The sequence below is a fragment of the Sapajus apella genome, unplaced genomic scaffold (genome assembly GCF_009761245.1).
Source record: "Sapajus apella isolate SASKATOON/1434 unplaced genomic scaffold, GSC_monkey_1.0 scaffold26, whole genome shotgun sequence".
Lineage (NCBI taxonomy): Eukaryota > Metazoa > Chordata > Mammalia > Primates > Cebidae > Sapajus > Sapajus apella.
This window is the reverse complement of record NW_022436966.1, coordinates 1,367,197-1,390,769: the sequence shown is the minus strand read 5'-3', so window position 1 is coordinate 1,390,769 and position 23,573 is coordinate 1,367,197. Positions and strand designations below refer to the sequence as shown.

At 37.6% G+C, this 23,573-nt stretch overlaps 1 protein-coding gene and 1 long non-coding RNA gene across 6 annotated transcripts in view; both read right to left on the bottom strand.

The window, feature by feature from the left end:
- EXOC6B (exocyst complex component 6B) overlaps window positions 1-23,573 on the bottom strand; it is a 661,151-nt gene that overhangs the window by 142,873 nt on the left and 494,705 nt on the right. For all 5 annotated transcript variants that reach the window (XM_032292191.1, XM_032292190.1, XM_032292192.1 and 2 more), the window contains one exon: window positions 21,793-21,866. In XM_032292191.1, coding sequence (XP_032148082.1) covers window positions 21,793-21,866 — 74 coding nt within the window. The remainder of the gene's footprint in view (window positions 1-21,792; window positions 21,867-23,573) is intronic.
- Window positions 1,133-21,786, bottom strand: LOC116560673. The gene is made up of 3 exons (XR_004273071.1): window positions 16,605-21,786; window positions 15,177-15,188; window positions 1,133-1,147 (listed from the first exon to the last, which is right to left on the bottom strand). It is a non-coding gene; the product is annotated as an uncharacterized LOC116560673 (long non-coding RNA).

Genomic DNA, 23,573 nt, shown 5'->3' with positions numbered 1-23,573 from the left:
TGCTTTTGGGTCATGGCCACCTTCCTCCATCTTCAAAACCAGCAGGGCAGGTGGAGTTCCTCTCACACTTCAACTCTTTCCCCTTCTTCTTCCACCTCATCTCTCTGAACCACTTTTTCTGCCTCTTTCTTTGGCTTTTAAGGAGTTATAGGATTAGACTGGACCCACCAAGATAATCAGGTTAATCTTATCATCTCAAGGTCTTTAATACCACATCTGCAAAATCTCTTTTACCCTATAAAGTAACATAGTCCCACATCCTAGGGATTAAGATGTGGATATCTCGTGGGGAGGAAGGATATTATTCTGCCACACACACACACACACACACACACACAAACAGACATATTTTCAGCCAGGTAAAACATAGAGAGTAAATGAAGAACAGTGGACTGAAGATAAAACTCTGAAATGCAATATTAAGAGATGGATAGAGGAAAAGAAGCCCCAAAAGAAAGCCTGAGAAGGATCAATCAGAGGGATAGGCTTAGATTAGATCTAAAGGGACAATGATCTTGAAGATTCTTATGTTTTGGCTGTTCATGCTTACTGATTTCCTCACTTTATTCAAGCTCTTTTGCCCAGTCTTTTACTTCTTGGTCCTGTCATCTTTAATGATGCTGATTCTTGGGCAGTGACCACACAAATTTTAATTTTGCACATAATATCCTGAAATATCTCAGAACACTCAACCCATGAACTGCTAAATTGGCTGAACATTCAGAGACTTTTTCTCCATGAACTTCTTGCTCCAGGCAATGGAGTAATAGATCATGGCTAGAACTTCCTAAAGCAAGGTGCCTGGTGAAAACTTGCACATCTAGATGGTTGGTTTCATTACTGGCAGTCAAGGTCCTTACCTCAGATTTTCAAAAGGAGAAACCAAGCAGGCCATCGCCTGTTGTCAATACTTTTTTCATTTTTCCTACTGAGTCAATTAAATTCTACCAGGTAGAGACATGTGAATTCAAAAGTATTAATTAAAAGAGTTGGGTGGATCCTATGTCATAAGCTGAGGATCATTAGCAATAGGAAAGATAAATCGCCTCCTACTAAATAAATGCCATCTTCTAAAATTCAAATATAGAAATTTTTAGCAAGCACATATAAAAAGTTAAGGGTGAAACCATCTTTTAAAAGGAAAAGTCTATTGTTAGTGAGGATGTTAATCATCCTCAATAAAGAACACCTTTAAAAAATAATAGGAGTAACACATGGATACACAGAGTGGAACAACACACACTGGGGTCTAATGGAGGGAGGCAGACAGGAAATGAGAAAGGATCAAGAAAAATAACTAATGGGTACTAGGTTTAATACCTAGGTGAAGAAAGAATCGGTACAACAACACACCTCCATGACACATGTTTACCCAAGTAACAAACCTGTACATCCTGTACATGTACCCCTGAACTTAAATAAAAGTTAAAAAAATTCATTACTTATATAACAAAAAAAACATAAGGGATGACTTATGAAAAGCAACGAGATAATTTTGTGCAGGGACCAGTATGTTTAGAGAACCATAGACAGTATACGATTCAAAACTTACTATCTCTGCATAATAGATTTTAGAAGGGTATGTATAGGTAAAATTATCACTAGATTCTGGGGAAAGACAATAGGAAAGAGAAAGTAGCAAAAAAATGGCTTCACCTCTGCCACATCTGCCTTTTTGGCAAGACTTTTAAAACTCTATCACCTCACAAAAAGCAGGAGCCAGAACAAAGAAATCTCTGAAACTTATGCTGTCCGGCATATTATGGGACACAACTAACGTAAAACCACAGATTTTACATTCTTATCCAGAATGAAATTTTTAAATATCACATTTTGAAGAGTCGGTTGTCCTGTCCGGGCCTCCCAACTCAAGCATCTATGCAATTAGCCAGTCACAGATTTAGCAATTAAATACTATAATCCCTGTCCAGGCAATTTTGCTACTTGAGAATAGTGAGCTGTTGCCAGATGCCCTGTAAAAGTAGTGGGAGATTTCAGCAGGCTAGCCCCTCCAGGACACTGAGAACCACACTGAGGAAGGGAAGGAAGGAAAAGGGCATGAGGAAAGTAACAGAAGGTGCCTAATTAGCCCTGAATAGCTTACTTAGATTTCTCTGCCACCTCTCAGGATAATACTACTGAATTATAATTATCCTAACTTAAGGCTATTCCATTTAAATATCTTTGTTATCATTATTATTGTTATCCAAAATACTGTACTTGTGCTATCACTTTGCAGTGAGGACTTCTCCTGCCTCTCTCTTTCTGGCATATTGACACTCATTATCCTGGGTTGTCACAATCACCTGATTATCGACTAAATTATCTGTCTCATTATACTCTATTGTACTCTGCTGGAATAAGAGGCTACACTTTCCCTATACAATATTAAAATTCACAACACACTTTTCCAATCTGGAGTCAGTTTTCCATTTACCAAAACACTGCTTTCAAACATGTTCTATGAATTTACTTTGACCATTTTCAAGTGACTTTTGCATTTCTTGATAAGCTGGGTTTCCTTAAGTCTCATTGCTAACTGTGACAGAGACTTTGGCACCTGGCTCACAGTTTTTCTCTCCATACCAAATGTATCAACATTATCATCCTGGGTGACGTGCTGTTAGGGAGGAGCATTTATCAGCAGGTATGTATCAATCTATATTGTGAATCAAAGAAATCCAGGACCAAGAACACTTTTAGGAAAATCCTATCTCTGCTTCATAGAAAGGTATGGAGCTTATATCAAACATGTACAACAAACCTTAAAACCAATGATCAAAACTCTTTCTAAAATTCCTACTTTTTTTTTTTTTTTTTTTTTGAGACGGAGTTTCGCTCTTGTTACCCAGGCTGGAGTGCAATGGCGCGATCTCGGCTCACCGCAACCTCCGCCTCCTGGGTTCAGGCAATTCTCCTGCCTCAGCCTCCTGAGTCGCTGGGATTACAGGCACACGCCACCACGCCCAGCTAATTTTTTGTATTTTTAGTAGAGACGGGGTTTCACCATGTTGACCAGGATGGTCTCGATCTCTTGACCTCGTGATCCACCCGCCTCGGCCTCCCACAGTGCTGGGATTACAGGCTTGAGCCACCGCGCCCGGCCCTAAAATTCCTACTTTTAATGGTACATTATCTTGCTTTGTAGAACAATTCATGCCTAAAGCTTATTAACCACTGGGTACATAAAACTAGGCAAGTATGTTGAGATTATAGTTTTCCTTCAACAAATGCTTACTGAAGGGCTACCATGTACTAAGAATTGTTCCAGGCACTTAGAATAAAATTGTTCAAAAAATGGGCAAAATCCCTACACTTGTGAAAATCACTTTTTAGTAGGGGGAAGAGAACGAGATATGTAAGATGCAGAGTATACTAGAAGATGATAAATTCTTCAGAGAATAATGAAGAGGAAAGAGAATAGAGTTTTGCTTTGGTTATGGTTTGGTAAGGAGGTGGTGGAGGTAGTCAGTGGGAAGTTGCGATCTTAAATGGGAAATGTCTCAATGAGGTGAACTTTAAGTGACTTAAGTAAAGACCTGAACAAAATGAGGGAACAAGTAAAACAGGTATCTGGAAAAGAGCCCTCCAGAAGGAGTCATATCAAGTGCAAGGACCCTGAGATGGGAGTGTATCCAGCATGTCTAAGAAACAATAGGTAGCCTATCAGAGTGAAAGCAGAATGACTGAGGAAAAAAGTAGTCACAGAGTTAAAGGGTGTATATGTGTGTGTGAAGGCTCTATAGGATCTTATAGATCATTAAAAGGACTTTGGTTTTTACTTAGTATCAAACAGGAAGCCCCTGTGTGATATTAGGCAAAGGAGTGACATGATCTGACTTGTTTTAACTGTTTCACATTTTATTGTCCTACTGATTATGGCCTGGGCAAAGGCAGAATCGTGGAGACCAGTTAAAAAACCATTGCGAGAATACTTAACTACTTGAATCATGAGAAGAGAAATGATAGTTAAAAGTGGTTGGTTTCTGGTATATTTTAAAGAGGGAGAAAACATAATTTGCTGACAGACTAAATGTGTGATGTGCGAGAGGAAAGAGTCAAGGATGACTCCATAGTTTCTATTCCTAGAAGAAAAAGTAGAATTGCCATTAATTAAGACAAAGAGAGCCTTAAAATGAATAGGCTTTTTATGGGGGCAATGAGGAAATTGAGAACTTATCTTTAGGACATTTTAACCTATAATTAACTATAGCACACAAAGAATTTTCTATTATCATATCTGATGAAGATAATTATATTTCTAGCATAGAGAATAAGGCTATGTTACATTTTCAACACATTAATCAGTCTCACTCAAAACTCCTCACTGCTTCAGCAAGGATTATTTGTAGACTACTTTAGAAGTCATTCCCAGAAAGATTTTAATATCTTGAATTGGTTGTAGAGTTTGGATTGACATTCTGGCATAATTTTGGAGCTCAGTTAAGTGGGCTACATATGTCTCATAGAACAAGGATGAAATTCTAGATGAACTCCAAGGGTATACTAACATTAAGAAAAATGGCTCCCATAGGTATAAAAAGGCAATACCTGACACTTGAACCCAAGTGCTCACCAGAACTGGAAGAATATGATCAAGTGTTTAGTCTGAAAGAAAACTCATCTCCTGTTGAAGCAGTAAGAGTGATTTATCAGGTGAAGAGCTATGCTCCTCTCCGGCATAAACCATCTAGCTGCACGGAGCACTTCCTTGATGGCCCTCCTTCAGCAGCTCTCACTAGAGAAAGTCCTTACGTACTAGGTTCCAGGGACTGCCACCTAAGTTCCCTTTACCTGTATTTGGTCCTGCCTTTTCCAGGGCTGTGACCTCTGCAATTTATTTAATAAAATTCAAGTAAACTAACAATGAAGAGCAAAGAGTAGGAGGAAAACGATGAATCTATTTATTTATGGGAGTTTGAGTGCAAATATTATTCAGAAATTCAATCTAGTTCCATTTACTTCTAAAATGCCACACAACGGTATTAAGTCAATACATTCAGCAAGCAATTCTGAAATAGGAACTATGTTACCCACTGAGGGATGGGGCATTCGTGGATAAATAAAACAGAGTTCCTGCCCTTAGTAAACTCAGAAGTTAATGGTGAAAGCAGATGACTAAACAAGTAATTACAAGAGCATTTGTAATGAAGGGGCATACAAAATGTCAGGGACCCAAAGGGGGGACAATTAAATCTGCCTGAGGAGGTTGTGAAGGATTTATAAAGATGACATTTGAGCCAAGCTGTGAAGGAAGAGAATGCATTTGTCACTCTACCGAGAGAGCACTCTGTGATAGTCAGAGGCAGGCTAAAGCTTACCCAGCTTTGGGATCAAGGAAGTGTTAAGAGTTGTCTGGGGAAAGGTTACATGGGGAAGAGTGACAGAAAGAGGAGACTAGAAAGACTAGCTGGGACCACACTTGCTTTGCTAGGGATTTGTCTTTTGTTCTTTGGGCAACAGAGAGCTCTTAAGCTTTTTAAGCAGGCAAATGATATGATGATAATTGTGTGTGTGTGTGTGTGTGTGTGTGTGTGTGTGTGTGTGTGTGTGTTTAAATAGTAGGTGGCAGAAGGGAAGAAAAGAAAAAAAAAGTCATCAATTGCAAGGGCATAAAACAGAACAAGAGAAGTAAAAAATATATAATTTCACACTTTGGAGAAATAACCATGAACATATTCACTCCCAGTGCCCCTTTCCCATCCCCATAACTTATCATTACCTCCCACTAATTAAATTAAACATCTCCACGCACTATCATTTCATCAAGCAGGCAATGAGGGAAGAAATGTCCACACAGAAAGACAGATGGAAGAAGCTGGTACCTCAGAAAAAACACAGAGAAAACCACCTTCTCCCTTTTAATGACTTCCCTCAGAGTTTATAAGGGAAGAAATAATTAAGAACACCGTGTGGATGTAGAACACAGAGAAGCATGTATGAACACATCACACACACACACACACACACACACACACACACACACACAGCTTGTATTGACAAATAAGAATGATAAGCAGTATAAACACCAAGAATGATTATATCTATCTTACCTCATCACACACACCCACTTTTAATAATGCTGCCAATTTACTACTGTTTGAGATAATTCTTTTTAACATAGCCTTGGTGTACCAGTAGCTTCTGACAACTACTTCCTCTACATTGTCACTCCTAGTCTCTTGTGGTTCCAAGACACTAAATCTAAAGACTACTATAGTGGCTTGTCAGAGGGCCATAATATTGCCATAAGGGCCATAATATTGCTTCTTGTCTTAATTAGGCCCAAAGCATCAAAGCTCTGGGAAGAATTTGGGAGACCTCTCTGAGACTGATGCTTAGCTTAGATGAACAGCTCAATACTTAGATTAGGTTTTTAGAGCATATTTCTTTTTTAACACAGTCCAGAAAACAGAGAAGTTACACCTTCACTTTGCTGGCCAATAGAAGACTCTTTTCTGTAGCACCGCTGGAGACAAGCAAAGGTTTGAACATTTTTTATTATCAGCATGGGATTAAATTCCCCAGATGACCATAGTTTTCAGAGATACTATGAATAGTGATTATCGAAGGTGTTGGTCACAGAGCCAAGGCACTTTCGTAAAAACTAAAAACCAAAATAAAACTAAGAAACAACATCAGTTCCTACTGACTCATTGTAAAAACAGTGACAAAAAAAAAGCAAGAATAATCATTTCTAATGGCACAGAAATACTTCTCCCCTCCAAACTCATACAGTGCTTTCATGCTCCTCATTTGGCACTTAGTTACATGCTGTATTTTACCAGTAGTTAACTTTTTTTTTGAGACAAGTGTCTTGCTCTGTCACCCAGGCTGGAGTGCAATGTTGCGATCTCAGCCCACTGCAATCTCCGCCTCCCGGGTTCAAGCAATTCTCCTGCCTCAAGCTCCCAAGTAGCTGGGACTACAGGCGTGTACCACCATGCCCAGCAAATTTTGTACTTCTAGTAGAAACTGGGTTTCACCATGTGGGCCAGCCTGGTCTTGAACTCCTGACCTCAAGTAATCCACCCACCTCTAGTAGTTAACTTTTTACAAGTGTTAGTTTTGATTCTCTTATTTGATTGTAATAAGCTAAGGTTAAATTAGACATTCATCAAATCAAAGTGTAAAATACCTTCTATCACAGAATAGGGCACTAAGACTTGAAAATATGGACACTGGTAAATTCATACCCTTACTGAGGTTCATCGGCCGCTTAATACTACTTTATGTATAGCATTAAAAAGTGGAATATGAAATAAGGGTACACTCTTACACCTATGAAGTTAACAACAATAACAACAACAAAAATACCCTTAAAATCATAAGAACCTATGTTGGATGGACGCCTGTAAAACGAATGCATGATTATACTTCCAGAAGTAATTTAAATTGGTACGACCCTTTGTTATAAATCAGCAATACATTTAAAGCCCATAAAACTGCTCATAACCCTTATATAAATAATTTACATTAAGGAGTAATTCAGATAAAAAGGCTTTAGACATGAATATATTATAATTTAAATATAAATATAATTTAAATATAAAAATTTTTAGAAATAACATATAAGTTTAGAAACAATAATAGCTAATTAAATGATGGTCTATAAAACTGATGGAGCATTTATAATAAAAACTTTAATGATAATAAGAAATAAAAGAAACTTGCTTAACTGACAAAGGGCATAAAAAACTTACACCTGTCATCATATTTAATGGTGAAAGACTAAGGTCAGAAACAAGGCAATGATGATACCTGCTCTCAGCACCTATTTAACCTTGTACTGGAGTTCCTAGTGCAATAAGACAAAAAAACAAAAGTTATCTAGACTGGAAAGAAGGAAGGAAAACTGTTTTTATTCACAGATGCCATAATTATCCACCTAAAAACTCCCCAAAAATGTATAAAAATGACTACATCTGATAAGTGAGTTTAGCAAATTTGAGATTCAACATCAACATACAGAAACCAATTGTATATTTCTATATATTTGCAATGAACAATTAAACATCAAAATTAAAATAATACCACTTACAATGAATATGGAACACTTTGGAATGAATAACAAAATATGAGCAAGATTTGCTACAAAGCACTAAAGAGAGAATTCAAATAAATAAATGGAGACATAGAATTGTGTTCATGGATTAGAAGACTAAAATTGTCAGAACGTCAGTTTTCCCCAAACTGATCTCTAAATTCAATATAATCCTAATGAAAATTCCAGCAAGCCTTTTTTAAAGAAATTGGCAAATTGATTCTAAGATATATATATATTTACATATTTTTTTACATATATGTTTGTATATTTACATGTATATGGCTTAGAATAAACAAAACAACTTTGAAAAAGAAAAGTTGGAGGACTCGAAGTGCTTGATTTCAAAACAATATAAAAGTAAGATCAAGACATAGCAAAAGGACAGACATATAGGCCAAGTGAACATAACATAGAGAATGCAGAAGGAGACCAACACTTATATGGTGAATTGATTTCTAAGCAAGGTATCAAGGTGCATCAATGGAGAAAGCATAGTCTTTTTAACAAATGGTGCTGGAACAACTGTGCATGCTATATAAAAATATGAACCTTGGCCATACCTCATGTCATATTGAAAAATTAATTCAAAATATATCATTATAGACCTAAGTATAAAACCTAACAATATGAACTCCTAGATGAAAACACAGGATATAGACCTTTGGGACCTTGGGTTAGGCAAAGATTTCTTAAGATAGGATACAGAGAGCATGAGACATAAAAAAAATGACTTTATAACTGAATATCACTGAAATATGAAGAAAAAACTTAATCTTTTTGAAAGATACTGTTAAGGAAATGGCCTGTTGACCAAAATATATAAAAAAACTTTCACTACTCAATAATAAGAATTATTTTTAAAACTGAATAAAATATTTGAACAAATATATTAAACATAAGAGAAGAGATACAAATGCATTAAACACAGGAGAAAAGAAATTGAATAAAATATTTGAACAAATACATTAAACACCAAATAAGCACACAAAACAGATTCTCGGCATCGTTACTCATTAGGGTAATGCAGATTAAAACCTCTCAACATATTTCTATGCATGTATTAGAATAGCACAAATTGAAAAAAATACTGACAATACTAGCAATGTGCAGAGCAACTGCAATTCTCATATATTGCTGGTAGGACTACAGAATGGCAAAGCCACTTTGGAAAGCAGTTTGATAATTTCTTACAAAGTTAAACATACACTTACAATATGTATATATACCCAGTAACTCTAGAGAAATCAAAATATCTGTTCACATAAAAACCTGTACACAAATGTTTATTGTGGCTTTATTCACAATATCCCCCAAACTGGAAACAAATCAAATATTTATCAACTGGTAAATGAGTAATCAAGTAATCCACATTATGGAATACTTGTTCTGCAATAAAAAAATGAATGGAGGTCGGGTGCGGTGGCTCACGCCTGTAATCCCAGCACTTTGGGAGGCTGAGGTGGGTGGACCACCTGAGGTCAGAGTTCAAGACCAGCCCAGTCAACATGGTGAAACCTTGTCTCTACTAAAAATACAAAAATTAGCTGGGCATGGTGGTGAGCGCTTATAGTACCAGCTACTCAGGAGGCTGAGGCAGGAGAAATCGTTTGAACCTAGGAGGCAGAGGTTGCAATAGCTGAGATTGTGTCACTGCATTCCAGCCTGGGAGACAGAGAGAGACTTCTTCTCAAAAAAATAAAATGAATGGAGTACTAACATATGCAAAAACACAGATGAATCTCAAAATCACCATGCTAAGTGAAAGAGGAGGAAATTGAAAGTATGTTTCTGTTTATATGTATTATTCCATTAATATGGCATTCTGGGAAAGATGAAACCATATAGTGCCAGAGATCAGAGCGTTGTTGCCAGGGAATACTCTAGAGGAAGAAGAGTCATTGCAAAGAGGCATAAAATAAATTTCCGATAAATGGAAATATTCTGTGATCTTGGTAGTGATTACACAACAGTGTAAGTTTGTAAAAATTTATAAATCTGTACATTTAAGAAGGATGAATTTACTACATGTAAAGCACACCTCAATTAACCAACAAACAAACAAAATGCTGTTAACACCAAGTGTTGAAGAGCTTGTGGAACAAATGGTATACTCATCCACTGCTGGCAGGAATGGAAAATGGTAAAACCACTTTCCAAAACAGCTGGACATTAAAAAAAATTAAGTTACACCTACACTTATCATAGGCCCAACAATTCCATTCCTAGTATTACACAGGAGAAATAAAAATATATGTTCATACAAACACAAATGAATGTTCACAGCAGTTTTACTCATAATACCCCAAAATGGAAAGAACAAAATGTCCATAAATGTGAAAGGTAAATGGATAATTATAATACATCCACATGAAAAATATAACTCTTCAATAAAAAAGAATGAACTATTGACACCCCAAACACCATGGATGAATCTCAAAATATGCTGAATGAAAGAAGCCAGACACAAAGGGTGTACAAAAGAATATAAATTCTAGGATTTACATATAATTCTAGAAAATACCAACTAAGCTATAGTGATAAAGAGCAGATCAGTGGTTGTTTGGGGACAAAGGGATGGGATTAATTATAAAGACACACAAGGAACATTTTTGGCATGATAGAAACGTTCTTGGTTGTGGTGGTGGTGGTGGTGGTTGTGGTTACATGTAGTTGTACACTTAAAATAGGCACGTTTTATTATACATTATATTTTACATTAGATTACACCTGAATAAAATTGATTTAAGAATTAGCAGCCTAAAAATGTTTAGGATATGTTAAATTTAAAAGTTAAATATAAAAGGACATAGGCATTACAAATAAGCATATTAAAAAAAGACAGAAAGAGCCTCACACACACAAAAAAAACAATTATGTTAAGATAAAAGATTTAGTTAGGCCTTATTTTTCATCTTTGAAAACTATTTTTAATATTCTATAATAATATTTTCATAAACAGTACTTTTTAATAGAGAAAAATAAAGCAAATAACTTATAATTTGGTTAAACATGAAAAATTAACTCAAGGCTTATTTTCTTTTCAGTTACCTCTATGCTCAGAGCTTGGAACATTTAATCGTTATCATCCTCAATTCCTTACTTTCGAGAAACGGGGGGAGCCCCAGTACGAGCCAGTAGCTAAAGGCACAAGTATCCTGTCATGTAATGAATCAGCGAGAGTTAAACGATCACTGCAGGTTGCCTGACTTTCATCTAGATACCATTTCCATGCAGGCAGACTTCTCAAGTAGGCCACTACAATATAGTGACAGCAACAGTAGAAGTAGTAATGATAGCTACTTCATTAATTAAATGCTTACCAAATAATAAAAAACAATTATACTGCCTTTAATGCTTACTCCAACATCATAAGCCTTATAAGCTATTTAAAATTTTCATTTTATAGTCTCAGAAATGGCATCTCAAAGAAGTCAAATAATTCGCCGAATGTCGCAGCTAGCAACCCAAGGTCTGCTTAGTTCCAAACCTAACCACCATGCTGCCCTGCCACCTGGTAGAGGGCTCCTGAAATTTGTGGTTACAGAAGCCCTATTTTCTGATGCTTGAGGACTTGAGGAAAAGAGAGAGACACTAGAACTTAACAGGCCGAGCAAGAATTTTCTTTCTTCATACCTAAGGGGGTTTGGAAAAACGCTGAGCATTCAGCATAAAGAGACTCCAAACAGCTCTCTCTGCTAACCTACTGGGAGCAGATCATAAGTCTCTGGACTGATTGGGATCTTGCCTATATAACTAGTCATCGGATCCCATTTTTCTTTTCTACTGTATATTCTAAGCAAGTGTTACAGTATAAAACATGAAGAGGGAATATCAAAAGCTATTCTAGGAAAACAGGATGTCCTTTCACACAAATGTTATCCAGAAAGGCTTTATGCCCACGTTCAATTTCATTTCATGTATAACAATCCCTTAATCACACTGAGAATGTCACATAATCTCTCTCACTCTTTCCACATTCTCAACAAGTTATTTTACCCTTGAAATCAACAGACCAAGAAAGAAATGATGCTAGTGAATCAAGCAGCAGCTATTACTATTTAAGAGATGAGAATCCCATAGATATAGCTGGTTGTGTGTGAAACTGTTCCCTTCGCAGATCCCTCTTTGCTGATATGCACTCTACATGAGGCGCCTTCCTGGGTACCATTGCCTCAGAGAATCAATCTCTCCTGACTGTACTTTTTCCTCTTTAACTCACTCGGTCTGGCTTGCCTCCCACTGTACGTCTTTCTTTCATTCAAACCTGGTGTTTTATCTCCTGCTACCCAAAAGGTTGTCAGAACTGCTATGAACTGAAGGGCTTTCATCTGCTGCTTGTCTTCACATATCTGCCATTTATAATAGTTTAATCTGATAAGGCCCATGCTTGACAGTGCCTGTCATTCATGAGCTAGCATTTCTAGACACAAACTCTCTAGGGAAGAACCCTCAAAGAGGTCCAGAAGCTACCTGATTCCTGTTCCATCTTCGCTTGTCCTCTTGGGACTTGACACTTTAGACTGTCCTTTTGGTTTTCTATCTTCACTGATGCTATCCAGTTCCCCTTTCCTAATCAGTCTACCTCATACCTTTACCCATTCTGGTTTCTAAACTTGCCCCAAAAGGAAGTGTTTTAACCCTCAGATAGGGTTCTGGATTCTCTCTTTGGTCCTTGTTCCCCAGGGGTCCATGCGTGTAACGGTGGCTCCCAGGTAGTTAATTCTATCATAGCTAAGGGGGCTTCTTTCTTCATACACTGAAATACGTCCTAGTTACCTAAATCTGAACCTTTGTTGTCACTCTCTGCTGCCCTCCAGCGGCTACCAGTAGTTAGAAATTAGATCCAAGGCTTTTCCTTGGCCTGAGCGTCCTCTTGCAGAAAGCTACACAGTATGGTTAATGAAGATGAGATTCGTGTTCAGAACCTAGCCGTTTTCATTCAGCCAGTACCACCACAACAGCCTCTGATACCACTGCGACTCCCAGGGAAATTCGTTGGTAATGACTCTCCTATCCCTTCTCATAAAGATGTGATTGTCTTGGAAACTTACAAATTCCATGTTTGTGGATGTGCATATTCATGCTGTATGGTAGAGGTTAGGGAGAAATCTCCTGAATCTCTCAGGCTTGATTTGTTGGGAGAAGCCGAAAGTAGTGCAATGTCTCAGGCTAACCAGGCAGCAAGACGTCTCACAGGTTACCTAGGTCCCTAATGATACAGCATGAGAAGATCGACAATGCTGTCTACAGACTAAGGTAGAAATTTCTAGGTGGCTTACTATGTTATGCTTGTTAGGTCTTCACTCAAGAGCTGAAATGAAATGAAACCAATGCCTCTGAACTGATTGACTGCTGTGAGGCTATCTAGAGTGATGCTGGCACCATGTCCACATCAAAAGTTACAGTCGTTGTTCTACTGAAGCACAGGAGCAGGAGAGTTGTCCTAGATTAGACTGACAGTTCTGAAAAAGGTCCTTCTAACACCTAATGGAAAGGGTGTTCTATTAGGTTGATGCAAAAGTAATTGCAGTTTTTACCATTACTTTCAACGGCAAAAGTGCAATTACTTTTGTACCAACATAATATACTGTGGTGTAACCTCTAAGTACTAGGGCCCTGCCTCCAGGATGAGGTAGAAAGTTCTGGACAGCCTAGCGTTAGGTTAGACAGTGGCAATATGGGTTGAAGGCAACAATGGAAACTCTTAGCCTGGGAGGCCCATGAGTCAGAAGGCCAAACCTCATTAATTTTTCATGGGGAAATATGTCAAAAGCCTAGGATTTTATCTCTTGCTACCCAAAAGGTTGTCAGAACTGCTCCATGACTGAAGGACCTTCAGCTGCTGCTTGTCTTCACATATCTGCCATTTACAATAGTTTATTTTGAGGAGGCCCACAGTTTGTGTGATTCATGAACTAGCATTTCCAGACACACAAACTCTCCAGGGAAGAACCCTAAAAGAGGTCCAGAAGTTACCTTTCTACCACATACAACTGTGCAAAGAATCAACTGTTTGGGGCTTACATTACTACTACGTGGGTGTGCTTGCTCCCTGAGGAAAACCACAGTGGAGTTCATCATCCCTTCCACCTTCCCTTCCAGGACCCCTTCCCCATTAAAATAAAAATAAAAAAGAGTCTACCTCTTATAAGACTACCATTGTCTTAGTGTGGTTGTCATCGACTACTAATACTCCCTCTCTTCTGATTCCCAATATCCTGAAACAATTCCATGAGGACTTTTAGGAAGTTAGACCCCTGAGGTACTAAAATGATTTTTTCATAGTAAGAGAATAACAAATAGGAAATGGTCTTCCAAACATGCTATCATGCCATATTAAATGTTGGTCTTTTCCTGGCACTTAAATGACATCTTACATGATTTTCTATACCAAAGAGTTATGCTCAGTTTGGATATTATTTCATGAGATCCTGGTCTGCAAAATATGAACTCTGTGTTAAATCAAAAATATGCCCTGAGGTAGAATTTCCAAACTCATTTCCTCCCCAGTTAAGAAGCCTGTATGAAATGAGGCAAAGTCTTGGCAGTTCCAGAGCAGATTCTCCTCCATTCAACCAAGGATATTCAGCAGATCCCAGAATTTGTTAATATTACTGGCAATTCCTCCTACTAATTTCCTCTGATGGCTCTAGTTATTAATGTCCCAAGCAAGATAAGGAGATAGATCTGGTTTGGAGAAACTGCTAAAGCATTCCCGAAGCTGAAAATTTTATTCACCTGTGCCCTATCCTTGCATATGCTGATCCAACCTTTGATATAAAGTCAAAGGTCTGGCTCAATGAAGCCTATTCTCATAGTGTTCCTTCTTCTATTTTTCACAGAATCATGCCCAGAAGCTGTTACCTCTCCCCTGTCCATACTTAGGAATAGGAATTATTTCCCATCAGAGCTTCCTTTGATGTTGGAGGTAACACCTTGAAGGTTACAGGCGTCTGTAACTTTTTTGATGTTGTCAAAACAATTTGGGCAAAACAATTTTAGCAAAACGACTAGAAAACTCTGCTTCCAAAAACCAAAGGACCACCTTTTGAAGTTGACTATCTTATTTACGTCAGGCTGTTAAATCACAGCTAAAATGTCTTTTCTGAAAGTCTGTGTATCTGTGTACAGCAGAGTTGGCCTTGCCCTAGAGATCTTGCCAGAAAACTCTACAGCTGTTTCCAAAACTGAACTATAGCATCAATACCAAAAGTAAAAATCTAGATAAAGTGACATTTCTTGGAGCACCAGGCCACCTGAAGAGAGACTATGGGAAGAAGGGAATTTATATAAGAATGCAAGTGTCATAAAGGTGAGGGCCTGTTTTATTCATCACATTGTATCTACCACTGTGCTAGGCACAGTGTTGAATAAATGAATGAACACTCCCTGATTATGGAGGTCTATATCTATATCCAAGTGCTTGCTATGGCTCTGTCAAGATATGAAATATAGTCTGCAGGACTTTTAGTGGCTCTATATCTGCAAAGATGGTGCAGGTGGTCTGATATTACTATATCCTCTTCTAACCACCAAATGCCTTTGGGATATGATGACCCTAGATTTCAAGTCTCACCTGCCCTCCTCATGTATACATGCTACTTTATCAGTGGTACAGATAATCTCTTCTAAGATAATGTACGTTATGGCTTAACTCATTCCTCCTAATCCTATTATCCGCAACAGTCATAGTAATGACATCTTCTAATTCCAGGAGTTATCAAGTTACTTGATTTCTGACTATGGTATAGATGACCCCCAGTTTTATAGGCCATTATTCGAGATCATACACAATCTGAAGGTCAACAGAATATTTCAACTAAGCATTTGGAGAGTATTTCTACTGACAACATTACTGGTCCATACATTTTCCAACTAGAAGGTCTGCAAACAACTGTATTTTCTCTACCAAGAATATCTTTTCATAAGAACTTGCCCCTACTACCTATCCCCACACTTCTCTTCATCAGAACACCTTGGCGACTGCTCTGTAAACATCTGGGAAAACTACAGTTCACCTCCCAAAACCTAAGGTACATTCCAGCAGGTTCAGGACCAACATTAAGTACATGTGGGAGATGGCTTCCTGTTAATAGTTTAATGGTTATAATGAAAAAGAGAAGACTGTTATCTCTGGCCTTTTGAGATGTGGGCCTGCCCCACGCCAGCCCCATCTCTTATGAAGCCTCCCAGTTAGGGGGTAGTTTAGATTGGTTATGGTAAAACATTAAAAAATAAATCCTGTGGACTACATGCCTTTTTGGTGTGTTGCTGTATCAGGAAACAAAAATCAGCTTTTGATATAAATGAGTTTTCTACTGAGGCTAAAATATAAATGGTTATTAAAGTTAAGATTTTTTTGTAGGAGCCACCGCAGCCAAGCAAAGGGGGAATGTTCCTTCTAGGAACACATAATATTCATTAGATTTGGGCAATTTGATTTAAAAACCAAAATTTTATTGAAGAGGATCATGACAGGATGAGAAGTAGGAGGGGCAGTTCTATAAAGTTAAGTTCTTGAGTTGTTCTCAAGTTTTCCTAACGGGTGTTAACTAACTGAAGGTATCTCAAAAGAAATATGCAACTATTTCTCTTAGGTCCTATAGTTGTTTTCAAGGCGGGTTAAGTGTTGGCAATGGAAATGCACTGTGTTTACTTTAGACTGTAGGTTAGAAATTGGGGAATAACTGGCCTAGGGGGAATATCAACAGCTCAATCTAAAAAAAGCCCTAGATATCTTGGGATGGTTTGCTGTATAAGAGTCGTTGCCAACAAGCTCCATTCACAAGATCTGATGCAATGTTACAACCCAATTCATTCAGCTTTATGAAAACTTAAGTATATATCAGAAGTAAGTAGCTGCCGGGGCCAAGGAACAGAAAATAATGGGATGTTGCTAAGAAAAGGAACACTCTCAAACCTTCGGTCAAATATGGAAGGTGAACTGTCATAGATTAAATAAATAATGCAAACAATTATCTAAGGAAGTCAAGAAGCTCTTACAATGAATGTGAATAACAGAAATGTGAAATGTTTCAGGGTAGCCTGCAAATAGTACCATTTAATGAGGAAAAGAATACATAGGACATAAAAGAAGAGGTATATGAGGAGGCCAAACAACAAAAAATAATATAACAAGAAATAGGGGTTTCCAGAGATCAGCCTAATACTTAAAAGAGAAAAGACAATCTAGACGCTAACTAAACTAACATACAAAAACACCATGTTTTAAACAAAACTTAAATCTGCTATTTTCTATGTTTAAATATTTTCTTCCCTTTACAATACCTGACTTTCAGTGTGACTCTTCACCTTTTCCAATGAGATATTTTATAGCTACTCAGGCACACATAGGCCTCTCTACTTCATGGCCTCTTTCTTCACTTATAGGTACAAACTTGCTCTTCATTTGCATTGTTTGTACATGTCTTATAGCTCAACTAGAGTGCAAATTGGAGTTTATGTCCCCATTTCTTGAATTTGGACTGGTCTTGTGACTAGCTGTAGCCACAAGAATGTGGTAGAAGTGATGGTTTGCTAGCTCAAAGTGTAGGCCTCAAGGAGTTTGCACACTTCCTGTTACTTTCTTCGAACTCTGCCAAGATGCCATGTGAATAAGTCTAGACTAGGTTTTTTGTAGGTGAGAGATCACAGGGAGTAGAAAAGAGTAGCCTTAGCTAAGGCATCCTAGGCCAACCAGTCCCTAGCCAATCTAGCAGCAGACCTCAAAGTATGAGTAAGCCCAACTGAATCTACCCTAAATTGCTAATCTGTAGAAAGTTGAGCTTCATAAGTGGTTCTTGTTTTAAGCCAACATGTTGTGGGGTAATTTACTATGTAGCAAAAGTCACTGAAGTAACTGAAGTAAACAAAAGTCACTGAAGTAAACATACATAATAGCTTCATCCTTCAATGTAGTACTTATCACAGTGTGTCTTATATTAGAATCAAGTATTCATTCCATTGCTCCCAGAGGGCACAGATTACACTATATTCATCTGTGTATTCCTACAACACTTAGGTTGTCATTTGTAAGCAGTAGGCACTTAAGAGTTTGATAAAATAAACTGAAATGAAAATCATGATTCTAGTGTACAACAGCATTATCTACTTAATGCTTAACCACGGAATAAAAAGATAAGCCATGCCACTGTTAAAATAATAAAGTAAGTACTGAGAATCTACTATATTGGTCGATTCTATATAGTATATATTGGTCCTATATTATAACTCTCAGTTATGAACCATTAAAAGTCAGCACTTGGTATGTACATACCACTTTAAGATAGCTAATTAAATAAGCCTTTGAGATGTCCTTCTTCAAATTCAGCATTAACCCAAATTTGAATTTTGATGGAAACATACACATGTATTTGATTTTTGCATGGGAAGTCATATTGCAATCCTACTTCTATGAACTCATAAAGATAGAAAATACAAAATGCTAGAGAAGGGGATTTTGATTTATACTATCTAATTCACATTATTATTAATAGGAGGTTTTCCAAACTCAGAAATCTGACAAATGAGATTTAACTTATTTGTACTTTAACTATGAAGTGCCACACAAATGTAAAATATCATGAAAGCTTATATATTCAAAATGCTATTTCTCTCTTTTTCTTAAGAAGTAGAAAAGTGAGAATAGGACAAGTGAAAGAGGATGAACAGTTTTGCTATCTGCATTTAATTTGCTTCCTAATGAAATTCTATAGCCTTTAAATGACACTGTTATTATAATCCATACAAAGATGATTTCATCAAATATTCCATGTTTTGAATATTTTAAAATTATTCATTCAATTGATACTGTCTGAAACTCTCTAAAGCAAGAGACTATGAAAGCATGCTCAGAATACACATATAAAACAGTGAGGCAAACACGCTCAATGATGGTAAAAAAATATTCTCACTGTACTGTACTAGAGCAGATCCCCTTTTTACATGTGTGTACCCTATAATTTGCCTTAACTTTGGTTTCTTCCTTTAACTTGTGCCATTTCTATTTAATATTTTTATCTTTGACTTATTAAGGGTATAATGATTAAATCAGTTAAGCTAGATAACTGACTCAGGAGGTCAGTTACAGGTTTAGATAGCTCATTATATAATGAAAACACAAATCTATGTTCTTAATAGTATATCTGAAAGAAAAACACAGTGAGAGTAGTCTCCAGTTCTGGTCCATAAAATCAACCCTGTAAGGACTAGATAAGAAATAGGTAACAATGCAACACGTGAAAAAGACTCAAATACTAGCAAATAGGAAGCTCAATAGATGAGGACTAGAAAGCCCATTCCTTTCATTGAGGGTGCCGAAATAAAAATATAAAGATTTAAAGAATTAAGGTTAAGTGAGATAGATTTTAGCCAACTTAAGAAATATCTTTCTAATAATCATATTGTCCTAGGGTGGAACTTGCTGGTTTGGGGTAGTGGATCCTCCTCAAGCAAGATATTCAATCAAAGTCTGGGGTGCTGTACAGGGATTGAAGTATAAAGCCTAATGTTGTGTTACATAATTTTTAAGATTAGCCTCCAATCCCAAATTTCAAGAATTCTATTTTAGAAGCCTAAATGTTTAGGAAAAGGTAGTCCCAGGTTTTCTAGTTAGAGTTTAAACATCTCTATAATTCAGAAGTCTCCTTTTAAAAAGATGCTCACTTTAAATAAGCTCTGAGAATGACGTAGATAAACTGCAAAGAGATAAATATCTTCGGCATAGAAGGGATCTTTTTTTTCACAAGACTCAACCTACCTGAGGCCTACTAATAATGAGCTAGACCAAGAACTAAAGAAAATTTTCAAACTCTAGGTTAGAAAAATTATCCCTTTAAGCTGCTTCAGTAGAGACAGGTGTAAGCAAAAATTAGGTGACAGACTGAATAGAAAGAGGCATACTCTTTCATTACCAGTAAAATTTTGAATTTTGGGTTTCTACCATTAAAACATTATAAAAGTAACTCTGGGAAGAGAAATGTAATAGAAAATAGGAACTTAAGCATAAACAACAGTGCTCACTGAGAGCTTACAAGTACTTGCACATTCATTCCCGGCTCTGATCCACCTTATTTTGGCTGTGCTTTCTAACTTACTCCCTCAGTTAACATTTTCTGTGAACACTAGTTCCTTTCCATAGGGACCAAAACCACAAACTAGAGAGAATAACCATGCTTCCTTCTCTTGAATAGTGAGAACGGAAACATTTTTCCTTGGACATGTTTCTCCAATGAAATTCAATTTCTGCTTTCCAAGAAAAGCCAATTGGGTTAGAAGTTTCTGAGAAGAAACAGGAGAGTGGGAGGGAATCCAACAGATAACACTCCACAAAACCCTAAACCAAAATCCCAATCTTTCAATCTTATATCAGTCAAGGGGTTAAAACCTGAATGTCTCAGTTGAGCTGCTAAATCTACAGGTGGAAGGTCTTAAGTGTGGGAAGAGATAGCTCCATTTGTGATCATGCTGGCAAATCCTTTATGTGTAAGAGAACCCCCACCTTGGCCCCCAAATATTAAGTTGACACACGTTTCTGGGACACAGCCTGAATCCTCAAACTTTGGCAGGTCTATAGACACACAATTTTCTGTTTTCTGCTTAACAGCGCTTTCCAGAATTGTCATCAGATGACAGATTACACCACCCATCTACAAGGATTCAGGGGTAGCTCAGGCCATCCATTATGGGTTAAAAGCTGTTCCAGCATGAATCGAGTCACAGTGGTAAGGAAACTACCGATACATGGGGTCCTGCAGCTTTAAGAAATACCCTGGGCATCTAAAAGTTTTCAGAATGCAAACTATGTCAGCTCTGAAAACAAGAGGCACTGCATCATTATGGCAGGAGAAACAAAGCCAGCCCCCTTTTTTAAACAGACAAAAAAAAAAGATTGTTTTAATAGGAAAGAAGCATCAGTCATTGATTCTTACTTTATTCACACTTTCTATCCAACCCCATCCATCTTAAGAGTGAAGAGATGACAGAGCCCAGTTAACTCTCTCCCTCACTAGGCCCCCACCCACCCTATTCCCCATATCCAAACCACCAAGGCCTACCAACCCACCCAGCTCAATCTGCAAGAAACAGTCCTAGAGAATGACTGGTTCTATCTAACGGGCTTGCCAAAGCTCAGGTATGCCCAAATATCAGCTTTCATCACATTACTTTAATAGGATTAGCATGACTGGTCCAGACCTTTAATCATCTTCAAAACAATCACTTAGTTACTCATGGCTGACCACATTCTACAAAGGAGGAGGTGGGAAGACGTAAGGCCATAGGAAAAGGTCAACAAACCAAACCAACAATCCGGAATATAAAATATTTCATTTTTCTTAAACGCTGCTGGCCATATTATCTACAAACAAACGTTCTCCAAGCAGGCAGTCTCTGCATCAGTGCACCTGCTTAGCATTGGTTTGCTGAGTTATCTTTTTGCTATGTCTGCAAAAGCCAACAACAGCACAATGGGTCGCATCACTTGAGGGTCACTTGAGTCCCTCTACTCTGGGTCCCTCCTCCCACCCCCTGCCTTCCCTTCTACCCACAAAACCTTTAACTCCACCATAGCTAAGGATCCCAGATAGCTAAATAAAAGAGGTGGCCTCAAATACAGGGAAAGCCCTTAGGTCTCCAATGTGAATCACCAACGCCAATCCCCCTCCCTTCTCCTTTTCCTTAAGACCTGATGGTCTTCAGTCACACATCTTAAAAGAAAAACAAAAAACAAAAACACAAAGACTTACTTGTCTCAAGTCGATGAAGGCCAACTGCAGCGTGTCCTCCTGGAACCCAGGCACCGGGCCGGATCTGGCAAACTCTGTGGGAAAGAAAAGAGGATAAAAAGCGCCTTTAACTAACCATGGACAGGGAGATTGGCAGACGGATGACAGGGAAGACAAGAGAAGCTGGGTGAGAGGAGGACCAAGCTTCTAAGGAGTCATGTCTCTCTCCCTTCAGCTTCTTTGTTTGCCCTTCAAAATTCGTGTCATCAAAACACCATTAATTCCAGCATCCTGACAGCAAGGAAACTGTACTAATTCGACCTGAAATTTATTCCCATGAGCTGCGCTGGGCTTCAGAGTATTTGTTTTGTGAATGGACAAACAACTTGCAAAGGAGGAGGGAGTGGGGGAGAGAAAAAAGTTTTTCCTCCCAACACAATAAAATCTTCAGCTGTGAAACTCTTTTCAGTTCCGAGAGCTATTTATATTTTAGATCGCTGAAGGAATTTTCTAATTTCACGCTTGTCACCTCATTCCCCAAGCATTTATCAAAAAATATTCCCTACCACATCATTAATTATTCCCTCACTGATTATTTGTATTATCTCATGACTGCATTATTGCCAACGCACGCGCGTGCGCGCACACACACACACACACACACACACACACACGGCTTGGCTTTTGAGCAAAGGAATATTTACAGATATGAAAAAGCCCATCTGAATAAATCTCACTGCAAACTTAGGGAACATTTGCACATGTCTGTCCTTCTAGCGTATTCTTTGTCCTTGACTTCTACTTCCATTCCACTCTCAAAACTTCTTTCTTCTCCTTCCTCTACCCCAATTTAATCTTAGCCTGAAGAGACTTCATGAATACTATTTGCAGTTTACAGTGGTGCCTTGGGTGCATGCTCAGTTTATGACTCTGGCTTCTATGTCGTTAAAAAGAAGATGGCTGTACAGGGATATGGGGACAAAAACTAGTAACCGTTAAGAATGTCAAATTTTATTGTCTCTGAGCCCTGCTTATTATGAAATCGAAAGGTCTTAAGTTCCCTACACACATGCATGCACACAAGCGCACGCACACACACATACACACATACACACACACACACACATACACAGACAACAAATGCAAAAGTTGGACAGTTCTCTCTATGAAGTCCATATCTAATCTGCTGTTTTCCTCAAAAGCAACTCAAGTGTCTGTTCAAAGCAAATATAAAAAGGAATGTTTTCCTTCAAATTACATTTCTATCAGGACTGAATTTAAGAAACTATACAGGGTTGGTATCATATTCTTTTGGAATCAATCAATAACATCTATCAAGATATTTGCATATATGTCTAGAAAATTACTTCCAACAACTAGTGGCTGGATACATCCAAATGATAATTTGTGAACAAGGGTAGGAACTTCTGTTCTTCAAAAATAGTTTCCATTTGGGGGCTTCTCAGACATAACAGCATTTCATAAAACCCTTGTCCTGCTTTTCAAAATAATGCTAGCAACTTAGTTTCCAGAAATTATGAGAACATTATACAAAATGAAATTTAAGTCAATTTATTAAACTAATTAAAATATAGCACAGATGTATTAAACAACAATATACACAATTCTTATTGTAGACATTTAAAATAAAAATGCCTCATAAATGGAAAGAGATAAACTACATGGCAAGATTAGCAGTACTAAAGTTTCTATTTGCTTTGAGAAGAAAATTCAAATGCCATATATAAATTAATTGTATCATATATTGCCCACATGATAAAACTTTTAAGAGTCAAATTCTG